Source organism: Dicentrarchus labrax, unplaced genomic scaffold, assembly GCF_905237075.1.
Source record: "Dicentrarchus labrax unplaced genomic scaffold, dlabrax2021, whole genome shotgun sequence".
In the NCBI taxonomy this organism is placed as follows: Eukaryota; Metazoa; Chordata; class Actinopteri; family Moronidae; genus Dicentrarchus; species Dicentrarchus labrax.
Window position 1 is genome coordinate 10,841,675 of NW_026136712.1, and position 13,326 is coordinate 10,855,000.

Below are 13,326 nucleotides of genomic sequence, written 5' to 3' on the forward strand. Positions count from 1 at the left end.
TATTCATTAACTTGAACCACTGCACTTTTTGATGTTGAGTCAATTAAGTGCTTTGCACTATTCCTGACACATTTTTTGAACAGTAAGCGCCATAAAATACCACTTTCTTGTGGTGTGTTGGAAGATCCACTTTAGTTTGTTGTCAAAACGTATTTTGGGGCTGCAAGAAGTGTTGTTTTCGTATATTGTGAAAACTTTGTGCCTGTTCTGAGTTTATTTCGAAGTTAGTACCTCATGTGTTGCTGCCAGTCTCTCTGTGAATCCAGTGGGACTTTGATTTACTTCAAGTGGAAGATTTTACCTTATTTTAGTTCCTTCCCTCTGATGTTTGCCGTTGCTTACACATTTCTTCTTTCTTAAAAGCTACACAGAAGACATAGTGCAGTTTCAGGAAGCTAAGCACCCTCAGTGCTGTCTGCCTTCCTGTGCAAGTTTCTCTTGTATTAAACATCACAAATAAGGCTGATAATAAGTCAGCATTTTCCTTTATCCCAACACCTGAAATGTAACAATTCTCATCCATCTGGCGGTGGTGGAGAGCTTTGATCAACTGAGCTGAGCGACGTCAATCAGCAGTGACAAACAATTGACTGTGTATGTCTCGTCAGAGGATGTGAATGAGGAGATGTGTGTTTAAGGATGTTCAACCTGAGGCACATCCTGCACTAATTCTATAGCTGTGCGTTCTGACATGATGGATGCTGGCGTGCTTGTTAAAGGGTTTGTGGGAAGATTACTTTACAAATGACCCACTTTGAAAAATTCTGAGAGCTGCTAGAAGCCGATTCTGGTGTTTAATTATCCACTGAGAAATGATGAATACATTAAAACAAACTCTATATAGGTCACTTTTGAAACTGTTTAAGAGCAAGCTTAAGGTTTCGTATTCTTAAGAAATGTTCACATGAATATTTGACAAATTCTTGGTTCTAATATTTGGATTTTATTAGTCACTCTTTGTGCTCATTCATGAATTCAAATTTGCTTATATGTATTAAGGGATTTTTCTGTTCTTCCTTTTTGAAAACCTCCATTCTGACGCCTACTGTAGGGCTTCCTTTCACATAAAATCTTCACCACTTATTATTGATTTCATTCTTAAAGAAACACCCTTATCCACCTGTAAGACGAAAGCTATCTGTGTCAGCAGGCTACAGCTTCAGTAGACACCTTGACAGTTTCTCCTCTCAGGTGAAGGAATGGTGTTTGATTTATAGCTAGCTTCATCAGGTGCAGCAAGTATCAAAGAAGCAAAGCATTTGTGGAAAGTTTGAAAGGAAAAGGAAATCAGACATGTTTGACATATCTAAGTAGGCTTTAGTTTAAGCTTCAGTGGCATCATTCCTCTTGTATCTCCAGCCGACATACTTCTTTGATCAGTAGTTTAAGAGGCACACACGTTATGAATGAAAAGGTCAGAGAAAAGGCTTGTTTCCCGGGAACTAAGTACATCTAACAGTGGCGGTAAGAGCAAGACATATATTTTATCTGGCCACGTGCAGGACTATTGCAACTAATAAAGAGACTGTTGAATAAATGAGAATATGCTGCTAAAGCCAGTCAGACAGAAACAGCCATTTCAGGATGAAGGGGAATGTTTTATCATAATTGTGTACTGAAGTGCGTTTGGGGGAGAATCAGGCTTTGTCAAAATCGGATTAGTGATTTGTCTGAGATATTACGTGAACAAATGAACAAATAAACAAACCAAGGAGATGAAAAAATGATGCAGCTGATTCTACAAAGTCACCCGCTGCTGTTTTTGGTAAACACGCATTACCCAAGCAATGGAAACTACTGTAGTCATCAGTTTCCTTTTTATCTTTACCTGCGGGTGGAAGAGTGCAGGCCTTCGGGTGGCTGCTGACAGCGGGCGGGTTCTTCCTGCGAGGAGGACTCCCGCCAATGAGATCAGAGTGATGGACCCTGGACACTGTAGGAGACTGGGGGATGCTGGGGAGAGTACGGGACTTAGCCAGTAGGGGTCTCTGCAGCTTCCTTTCCAATGATCTGGTTGGACAGCATAGATAGTCAGTTACATGGAGCCTTTTGTTTCCAGAGAGTAGCATAATATCAGCCTACAAAACTGTCTATGGAAACTACCTCCATCAAAATAAACATATTTAAGTCACATTAAGTAGTTTCTGGGAAAATTTGAATGATGGTTTTGCTGTGATTGAGTTCCTTTCTACTGCATCAAACAATGTGGGCTACACAATGGCTTCTAATACAAGCCTCTGATTAACTTGTGTATTTTATCAAATGTATTTTTGCACAGGAGAGGACCGCAGATTTCTAAGCTATCACTGTGCAATGCAATACCAGCCCACGTACGCAAACATCCACCCATACACACACACACACACACACACACACACACACACACACACACACACACACACACACGCTGGTACACACTGGTACACACACAGCTTACTGTTAATGACCAACAAGAGAGCAGCTTTACTGATCAATAGTGAAATTGCTTCCACCTCAGCATAATCAAGCTGAAGGCCATTTGGAAAACAACAAACAAAATTAACTGCTTTCTTTTACAGCAGTACATAACACGGACAACAATCAATAGCCAATCACACGATCGACTTAATAGCAATTTGGTGACACAACGCAGTCAAACAATCTATATCAGTGACACGTGATGTACATATAGCTATTTTATTTTGCCTGTTTTGAGGTGGCTTTTTGTCTGTCAATACTGTAAATGCAAATAGAAATAACACCCCTTGTTTTACTGCAGTGTCCTGTCACAGCCGTACCTTCTCTTCAAGCTGAATAAAATATACTATTCAAACCTTTTAGGCAAGTAGCTGACACGAAAGATAACTCCAAAGCAGATTCCCAATATAACATTACATTACAGGATATGTGAATAATATTACATAAGCAAATCCCCCTCCAACGCCAGTTCTGATCAGCTCGATGTGATCAAATTCACTGAAACGTGGCCAGAATTTCAGACAAAAGAGTCAACCTGGCAGACGTGGAGGATGTCTGACCTCCAGGCCCTTGCGTGACAAGTTTGGGTACAGAACACATGATCCCGGGCTGAAAATCTGTGGAAGACATGCAAGCTGAGTTCCCCCAGGCTGACGTGTCCTGATGTTTTCAGTGAGATGGGTTTTAGCCTGGGATTTATTTTAGAAAATAAATATAGTGGGCTGATACTAAGAGATGTATTTGTCTCATTTTGACTCTGACATTAGCTCCAGTGGCAGATTAGGACACTGCATACAAACAAAGTCAAGTTAATATACTGACAGAACAGTGTGTGTGATTATATTTGTCTGTTTGAATTTTCTCTCTTCATGTGCTATTGTTTTTGTTCTCTCACCCACCACACACTCCTGTTTGCTTCAAGTGATTTGTCACCTCAACACCCACCGTTATTCTCCGAAACCATACACACTCTGCTCTGATTTTAACATTATGGGAAATATGGTTGTTAGATGAGGAGCTAGGAAACAATTAGCTTAGCTTAGCATGAAGACTGAAAACAGGAGTATCTTGTGTGTTTACAAAAAAAAGGCAATGTTAAAAGTTGCATTTTCATAGGGAATTATACGATTCATTATTTTTTTTTGGCCAGGAGCAATGACTTCCTGGTATCTCCACTGGTTGCCTGGCAACCTCACGGTGATGACAAGACTCTGGTTTCCCCGTTTCCAGTCTTAATGCTAAGCTAAGCTAACCATCTTGTGGTTGTAGCTTTAATTGTTATTAAATGTTAGTATTTAACAGACAGATATTTTACATTTAGAGACATTACATCTTATTTTAGCTGAAAAGCAATAGAAAACCATGATGGCATATCCATTTCTCATATGTGTCTCAAAGTGGCCTTAACAATGGCAACTGTTACAATTCAAATTCAAATTCACATATCACCCAATAAGCACATTTCCTACAAATATCATCACTATTGTCTGATGTAAGCCACCCAATTATACATCCTTTGATCTCGGCATGGGATCATATCTAACCCATTAAAGGCTTGACTCGTTTACAATAGATTATTAATCATTAATTAATTATGATGAGAGAATCCAATGCTGCAGCATCATTCAGTTGCACATTGAACAGCAGCCTTCTTAGTGCCAGCATGTTTTTACAAGCTGCTTTTAACGTTTAATTTTTACGGACAAGTGCTCTTGAGTAAAACTCTAAATACACCTATGTTTGAGTGAAATACTTCAGCTCTCTTTCAACTCCTTAGGATGTCTGGTTCAGAATGTATTTTCAGGCTTGGGAGCTATTTATCACCAGGGAGCTATCAGGTAAACCGACAGCGAGTTCTAAGTCAGCACATCCGCAGGCTTGAAAAGTAAAGCACTGACATAGAGTATGCCTGCTGTCAGCTAGCAAACTACTCCCCTGATAGAGGAGGTGGGTGTTGCAGTTGTGAATATTTGACCTGGGATCAGTGAATCCCTGAATGAGGCTCAAAGCAGAGACATGGAGGACCTGGGCCAGTCTGATGATGAATAATGCTTTTGTATTGCTGAATATCAGAGGAAGAGCTGATACTGGCTGTATACATGCAGGCAAAGCACACACACTTTGATGGTAATAGAAAGAGGCAGGTCTCTCACTCCTCTGCAATCCATACTGACTTGCATGAAAAAGCATTTGCCCGAAGCAAACACACATGTATACACACACTCACTCACAGTTGGCATAAGAAGAAATAACTCAGGGTCCACTGGTAGATGCACGCACACAAATACAACCACACACGCGCACACAAACACAGTTGGTGGCCTCCCACCAGCACATCATGATGATAACATACTGGGTTGAACAGCCGGCCCAGGCCACTCTGACAATTTGGGCCTCACTCGTCCTACAAACCTGTTGCTAAGCGACTCTGACAAAAACAGGGGAAGAGGAGAGGAGAAGAGAGGAGAAGAGAGGAGAGGAGAGGAAAGGCTAATTTTTATTTTGCAGCAGCAATCTGCATTTGCACATGAACAATGTCTTGCCCCGAGTTGTAAGCATCAAGTGTACGACATGTTTTCTGTTGCCAATGTATTATCTCTGGTGCTGCTGTCAGGGGAGACAACTCACCTTCTTTGTTAGAGTCTTTTGTGTGTGCAAAATGTGTTAGACAAAAAAAAACCAGTATATGTGATATGATTTTTTTAAAATAAGAATGACAGGCTAGACTGTATTTAAGAGTAGGAAGAGGAGAGATACATAAAAAAAGATGATGCTGCGAAGGTGGCGTGTGAAAATATATTCTGTGTAAAAATACACTCTGTGTGAAGACATTTGCCAAAACAAGGATAATGTCTTTGGTTGGAGGAAGCCCACATGTGAGCAAAACACGTTCTGCACATGCTTTTGAGCGCTCATTCTCTGGCTCTTTGGTTTCTTCCCTCTATCTCATTTTGCACTTGATTGACAATGAGGAGAGCTCAGAAGACTTTGTAAAAAGCTTCTGCTCTGTTTCCCGCTGCAGGCTAAACCTTGCTCCCACAAGAACAGGTTTTAGTGCAACAGTTGTACAGCAATTTGTATTAGTGCCCTATTTTAATACTAAAAGTAGCACATGCAACTCCTTGACCGTGATACTGCAGCTACTCAAGTATTTTCCCAGCCTTGAAACTAAAACTAATTTCTGAACAGTTGAGTAGGGTGATGCATGGTGAGTTTACACCCTCAACCTTGATCTAAGCTGCTGTACAGGTTGTCACATTATCATTAAGCCTGGACTGAATGGGAATCTGTTTCCAGTAGCTCAATGAATGCTGTATTATGGTGAATGGCACTGTTGTTGAATGCAGCTGTAGTAAGAACTATCCGTGGTGCTGAATCAATTTGCACACACACACACAAATACACACACACAATAGTACACGTCACATCTCGTAAAAACTGGATCTTAGCTCTGTGACTACACCATTTTCAGATTGAGTGCTATATATCTTTTTTGAACCGTTTTCAACATCCAATCCGTCTCCTTCTGCTACATGAGCACTAATGAATGTTCCATTTCTTAATTTAATTAATTAATGAAGCCAGTTAAATAGCACGTGGTTATTCTTTCATAAGCCAAACTTACTGGTTGGTGCTGATTCATTCATTAAAAGTCTTAATGCGTATCAAAGTGTTCTCACTGTGTTTGATTGCAGATGTGTGTTTCGTGGGGTGAGGCGTTACTTCTTTATACTTCTGTTCTCTCTCTTCTCTCTACATTTCTTTTGTCTTCGACACACGCTGCGTTTCCTTTCTCTTCATTTTACTTCTCATCTTGCAATATCTTTTTCCCACACTCTACCCCGTCTCCACTAAAATGGATATTCAAAAAGGTGTAATCTACAGACAAAACTAATCCGTGATAAGACCATTTCTATTTCTCAGTGCTGAGTCAGGAAGCCACGGACAATTCTAAGAAGGTTTGAGAAAACAGGACTGATCCTCTGCGGCAAAAGGAGATGGACTGATAAACCTCTGTCTTTATCTTTCAGTGATGCAGTAGACACTGGTCGAGGAGTCGCTGGACTGAATAGGTTCAATGAAGCAGCCTGGAGCAGCTTCTGTGACAGCCAGGTGCAAAGGTCATTGTTGACTTGCAGATTTATCACTATACATTATGGAATGATGGTGGACACTAACGTGTTCATTACATTACTGATTCGTCATTGCGCTTCATTTCTTATGTGCTGACCAATTGTCACCATTCATTATGGCTGTAGCCCAGAGAGGGAACAGTTAGTGGCGACCCTATGCAAAAAAAAACTGCTGAAACTACAGTATTTCTTTTTTGGAAGTAAATTTGCATGTAATCTATAATCATGCTCCTTCACAGCACAACTGAAAGAGAAAGTGAGACAGGGAAAAAATGAGCAGAGCTAAGTTGCCGAAAGCAGACTTATGAAAAAACAGCCAACACGATGACTTATCAGAGTAACAATAATGGCCAAGGTGACATATCCTTTAGCATTTCGAAAGCATTTAAGATGGAATTGTGTGGTTTTATTGGAACAAAAATACCTGTGAAGGTTACAGCAATATGGGCTCAAGCTGCAAATGTTCCAAATATCTCAGTGAAGTCTGGCCGAAGTGGAAGTTTGATGGCTTTAAGGCAAATGGGGGTGGGAATACAGTACAGTGTGGGCTCCTGGCAAATCTAAATTTAGAAGCAAGGTCATTAATTAGTCTCAGTAGAAGGTGGCAGGTGACATGAGTACTAGACAATACCGGAATGTTGGAGAGACTAAGGCCATGAACCTCCTTTCCCTTCAGTCACTCTCTTTCTCAGCACAACATACAAGACATATAAGACATACATGCATAAACACACGCTTCTCAGTAAAACATAAATCTCTAAGCTAATAACTGTGACCTTTTTTTGCACTTTTCTGCTCATATTTCATCAGAGACAAAGGACGCAGAGCTCAACCACCCTGGTCCAACATCTACAAACAGACTTGTCGCAACTCTAATACCCAAACCTCCTCTGGCTCTGGATGTCACAGTACAGGGTGGACAGGCATGAGAGAAAAAGGGGCGATAGTGATTAAAAAAAACAAAAACAAGAACAACTGAAGTCAGACAGGGTAGAGATGGAAGGGCGTAGGAAGGAAGAGGGTGGCTTGTGAGAAAGAGACAGTGAGTGGGAGACAGCGAGACAAAGACACTGTAAGGATGAGAGAGATGCTAGATTTGTAATGGCAGGGAATCTGAGAGCTTGTTTTTGTACAACGGGTACACCCACATTAACACTTGTGCTGTGAATGAACGATATGAGATTTGATGGACAATTTTTTTCAAAATTTCAATTAGTGATGGGAGTTTTTTCACTAGTATTCTGATTTGTACTTACTTTATCCTGGTTATATAATTTAACATCAGCTCATAAGAAAATTAATGGAATTATTGTTAAAACTTTGGATTTTTGAGGGTTCACTTTTAAAAATACACCGTCAGCAGTAGTAAGAACTGGGAAGCAAATAGAGAAACACTTAGTGAAGTCTTGTAGGGTTTTTTCCTAGGGGGTCCTACTTTAACAGCAAGCTAAGCAAATTACATGTACTTTCTGAACTGAGGACGCTAATTGCAGTAAGAGTTTGTTAGAAGTTAACGAAGCCGGGCAAATTAAGTTTGCAGGTTGTGAGCGGTTGTCTCACACAAAATTAAATGGATATATAAAAGTGTTGCGATGGAAGTAAAATTTCAAAATACATCTTAGAAAGGTGCGTCAGACATTGTCCTCCATATTTAGATAAACAACAGCAAAACCGCAAAGAAAATGTAAAATTAGACATCATCATATTCATATTCAGAGGTGACTGTGAAAGACACACACTTCCAAAGTAATGTAAAATGTAGCCAGTTGGGGTGGTGGTAGAGTTGATTTAGCATTAAGATTGCTGCTTAAAATCCCCAGACTGTCTGGGAAATACTGAGTGTAAAACCTGAAGGATAAAAATATTGCCCTCTTCAACACCAACTGCTCAATCTTTGAGGGTCGTGGCTGTCACTGGGAAGCTCCCATTGGGAACAAGTGGTACGATATATGTGAGACAGGGTGTTGCAGGAAGAGATAGTGTGCACGAGGTACACTCTGCCCACAAAAGCTCTTTCTCCCTCTTTCTGTCTCTATATGCAGAATATCGACTTCAACGTCTCTGTTTCTATCTATAGAAAGCCTCTGTATTCAACGATGCATCAGTGGGAAGAATCCATAGTAGCCAGCTCCATGCCTGTCAGCACATATCCACTGCACCTCCACACTTATGTAACACTGTGATTGAATGCCCATGCACACAGACACATGCTTACACGCACACGTATACAAACACCTATATGCTTGACAGTCCTGTCTGAATACAGAAATACACTGATAGATTGACTTCAACATTATCAACTTATCAACTTCAAGCCTTATTCAGATTTACTTTGATTGAGGGGAACTATCCTTTTTTTATAATTACATCAAACTATTTAATAATAAGTAAATATTATTAAATCATTCCATTGTGAGAAAAACACTGTTATACAGTGTGTGATGTACAATGAGGAATGATACCATAATCTTCTAAAGACACAGCATGAAAACACATTTTTCTGCACCAAGAGAAACACATACAGGGACATAGCAATGTATGTTCACAACCATAGAGACAAATGCATAGTGTGCCATGCACCCATGTAGCCTAGCACACCTGTGCACAGACACAGACACACATAGACATACACACAGGTTACCTGGCCTCTGCCACAGTGCAGCAGTAACTGCCACTGCGCTGCGTGCTCCTGCCCACCCGCAGCTCCTCTTGAGACTTACGGCGATTAAAGTAGTCTGTGAGTTTCCCAAAACTCGCCATCTTTCCTCTCTCCGCTCACCTCCACCTCCCTCTCTCCTTTTGCCTTCTTTCCCCTTTTTTATCCCTTTGGTTCCGTTCTTCAAAGCTCCTTGACACACGACCTCCTGACTTTACTGTCTTCTTCTACCTGGATTCAGTGGCACAGCGTCAGCAGCGGGTCCGAGTCTCCCTGCGCTGCTTCATCCCTCTTCTGCCCAGCACTTCATGTGCAGAAGAACAAGCCAAACCCCGCTCTGCCTTTTCTCTGCCTCTCTCCTCTTTCGATTCGTTGCTCCCGCACGCAGAGAGCGCGCACACACGCACACACACTGACTCTCTCAAAATAGTAACGTTTGTAACTGCCTACCGGGCGACACAGCAGGAGGAGCCTCCTCACTGGACAGCAAACTAGGAGGAGAGAGAGAGACTAAGAGAGAGGGGATGAGAGAGGTGGTGGCTGAGCATCTGTCTTCTTGTGTGCTGGAGAAAGCAGAGCTGGTGGGAGAACATGAGCTGCTATGATGCTTGTATCTAAGCCAACCCCCCTTCTTTCCCTCTCTATGACTCTCTCTGTTTTTTTAGCGCATATTGTCTGTGTTGCTCGCTCTCTCTCCCTCTCTCTCCATGCATGAATTCTTTCACGCGACCGTTCGGCTCTCGGTGAGCACACAGACGAGCTTCGATCAAAGCTGGAGAGCAGGTGGCAATGTTTGAGCTTTGTCTGTGTGTGTGTATCACTGTCTCTTTCTCTCTCTCCCTCTCTCTCTCACACACACACATTCACAAACAGACAACCTGAAGTGCACCTGCTCCTCGAACCTTAACTCCCCCTGCTCGTGTGTCTGCGTGTATTGTGTGTGTGCGTGTTGTGTAGAAGGATAGCTCTCTTTAACTCTAATTTCATCAATAATGAAAAACAAGCAGAGAGGTTTTAGGCAGAATGACCGACTGGTGGCCCTGTGAAGGAAATCCACTCAGAGGAATAAAAGAGGATGATAGGAGGACAGAGGCAGCGGGGGAATGAGGGAAGGAAGAAGGGAAGTGCACAAGGGAGGAAGGGAAGGAGGTATAGAGGGAGGGCTCTTTGTGAAGAGCTCATTAGTGAGAGAGTGTGTGAATGTATGTGTGTGTGTGTGTGTGTGGTTGTCTCCCACACATCCAGATACCATACATACAGGCATTCCTGTCTGTTCGCTGTCTCTTTCTGTGTTTTTTTTTTATCCATTTTAGACATAGGTGAGCAAGGCTTCTTTGTCTCTCTCTTCCATCGTGCTTTCACAGTAAAAAATCTCTCAGTAGCACCCTCCATTTACCTCTCCGTCCCCTCCAGCTGCCTGCTTCTCCTCCTTTTTTATCCATCTCCCTTCACATGCCTCCCTTTTCTATATGCTCTCACTCTCTTTTACTCTTTTTCTTCTATTCAAACAGCGAGGGTAGCTTCTAATGTACATGTACATCATACTGACTTGGGAAGGTACATGTCAAAGCCCAAACATGAATTGTAAGTATACTACATATATCAAGGAATCAAGGAAATGTATTTATAATTATATAAGACAAGGTTATGTAACGAAATGAAAGTCTGCAGTTCCTTCGTGCTACACACAAGAAAAAGATGATGAAATTCACAGAAAATGTAAAAAAAAAACCAATATACAGTTATTTATATAAATACACATATACACTCAGGAAATAATTCTACAGTGCATCTTTTGAATATGCATTGTGGGGAATGTAAACAGCAGCAATGATATAGTGATGATAATATGATTTCATCTTCAAATAAAAAGAAAGTGTCCATCCACTTTAACTGCGTTTGAGCATCAAGCATCATCGATGTAAACACAGAGTATGCCTCCTCTCGTACTGCGCTCTGTCGCCCCAGAACACAGTCCACCCGTCGAGTGCTTGTACGAGATGTTGATGGAGCAGGTCTTTTTAAAGTGTGAGTCTCATTTCATCCAAACCAGACATTAGCCAGGAGCAGCCTTAAGTCCAAGCTGGGTCAGCAAGGCTCCTATCTGGCTCTTATCCCTGTCCTCCTGGAGCGACGGTGGGCTGGTCCCGTCAGGTCTATCTGGATTGTCTTAAAGTCTGCTGCTCCTTAATCCAAACCCTGTAGGTTAGTTTGGCCACAGCATCTGAATGCACGGACGCTGCCACAGTCAAAATCTCCTTGTCTAGTCAATTGCAACAATTTTGGCTTATCCCTTAAAAATCAAACCAATCAGACACCATCCCATGATGTTTACAGCAATAAAGCCCAAAAAGATTTCTGAGTAAAACAAGAATGTAGCAAGTCTGAACTACTGACTACTGCATCTACATGTGCATGGTTTTTAACATGGTTTAACAGTGATAAAATCATTTTATATATGTTTTATATATATATATATATATATATATATATATATATATATAATATATATACATTTCTCTTTTAACGCTGTTAAAATTCAAGTGGACTAATCCAGTTAGAAATATTTGCACTTTCAGAAGAAGATGAGAAGTAGTACATTTTCTCATTTTTACTCATTGGGAAAATTCATCCCTTAGAGTGCTGCAAATTTGTCTCCGATAGTGATAGACAGAGACCGCTTTGTGTGACAGGCAGCTTAAGTGTGTTGTTCTTCAAACAAGAAAGTACACAAGGAGCACATATAAAGGTGTGACCAAACCACTGAAGATAAGTGACAAATGGCACAGCTAGCTTTAGAGTGTGTCCACTGTGAATACAATTACTGCTAGCTCCCCGTTGAGCGACATTGCAGAAAACACAAGTACTGATCAGATACTACTGTACACCGGTAAAAAAAAGAATTTATGTTAACATCGCAACTATTAATCAAAATGTAATTATACTGCGAAGAGAAAAGATATTCCAGTTTTATTAAAAGTAGCATTAAAATCAGAATAATTTGATAATTCAAAGCAATGCATGTAAAGGAATTTTTCTCAGTACTGGTGCTAAGAGAGATTTTTACAATTTACAGATTACATGTCTATGTGTGAGTGTGTTTTGTGTATCTGTGTATCTGTATGTGTGTTCTGCTTCTGCTTGCTGTGCTGCGATCCCACGCTGCAGTTAATGTTGTGTGAAAGGTGTGGGCTGTGTGAGCTTTGCAGGTTCCTGCGCTCAAGAGTTCAGCTTATTGATCAGCCTCTCCCCTCTCTCCCTCCTTCTCCATCAAAATTCTCTTCCCCCCCCCCGTCATGATTTGCACTACCCCTCCCCCGACTGCCCATGGCTCTGAGAAGCAGCATGGTCTGAGAGGCATGGGAGTAACAGAGAATATCATAGAAACAGATGCATTCTTCATCCTTGCTAACACTACAATATTAGTCTTCATTAAGTACAATTTTATAAGAGTAGGTGCACACGCATTTGCAAAACAGTTTAAGTAATATTATGTATGCACGTCCTGTGCTGTTGCACTTTAATACTCTGTGTTACAACTCCTACAATTCCTGAACATGTATTTTAGATTTATTCAAGAAAAATTCTGAAACTGTATCAACAGCACCCCATTTTAGCCATATGGGGAACATAATGTGAATGCTTCAGAGCGCTATAATTTGTGAATATATATGTGACCATGCATAAGGAATAAGGAATAATACCGCATTTTGTCTGCAACACTGATATTACCCATAACCACAATAAACGCAGTGAAAGGCAGATAGCAGGCTGGGAAATTAGCAAAATATATAAGTGGCTGGTAGATTTCAGACATAAATAATGACTTACTATTGAGGGGCTGGTGAGTTTGTACATTTATCTGCCACTGGCTGGTAGATGTTAATCATTAAAGATGTTAATTTCCCACCCTGCAGATAGAAAAACATATTGTATAAAGAATATTCTGAGGCGTCCATACTCCATACACCTAGGGCAAAACAGTCTCTGTTTATTCATAATACTGAGTTAAAATAATGTTTGAATATTCCTATGAATCTTAATTTTAAATGTTTTTAGAAATGCTGCACTCCTTGTGTA

General features: G+C 40.8%; 1 protein-coding gene across 4 annotated transcripts in view; it reads right to left on the reverse strand.

Moving 5' to 3' along the window:
- LOC127373549 (ankyrin repeat and fibronectin type-III domain-containing protein 1) overlaps positions 1-13,326 on the reverse strand; it is a 129,323-nt gene that overhangs the window by 98,889 nt on the left and 17,108 nt on the right. For 2 of the 4 annotated variants that reach the window (XM_051418136.1, XM_051418135.1), the window contains exons 1-2: positions 9,232-9,809; positions 1,829-2,010 (exon numbers count right to left, since the gene is read on the reverse strand). In XM_051418136.1, the coding sequence (XP_051274096.1) occupies positions 1,829-2,010; positions 9,232-9,350 (301 nt within the window). In that variant the 5' untranslated portion in view covers positions 9,351-9,809. Of the gene's footprint in view, positions 1-1,828; positions 2,011-9,231; positions 9,810-13,326 lie in introns of those variants that run through there. The other 2 variants (XM_051418137.1, XM_051418138.1) reach the window with 1 other exon arrangement.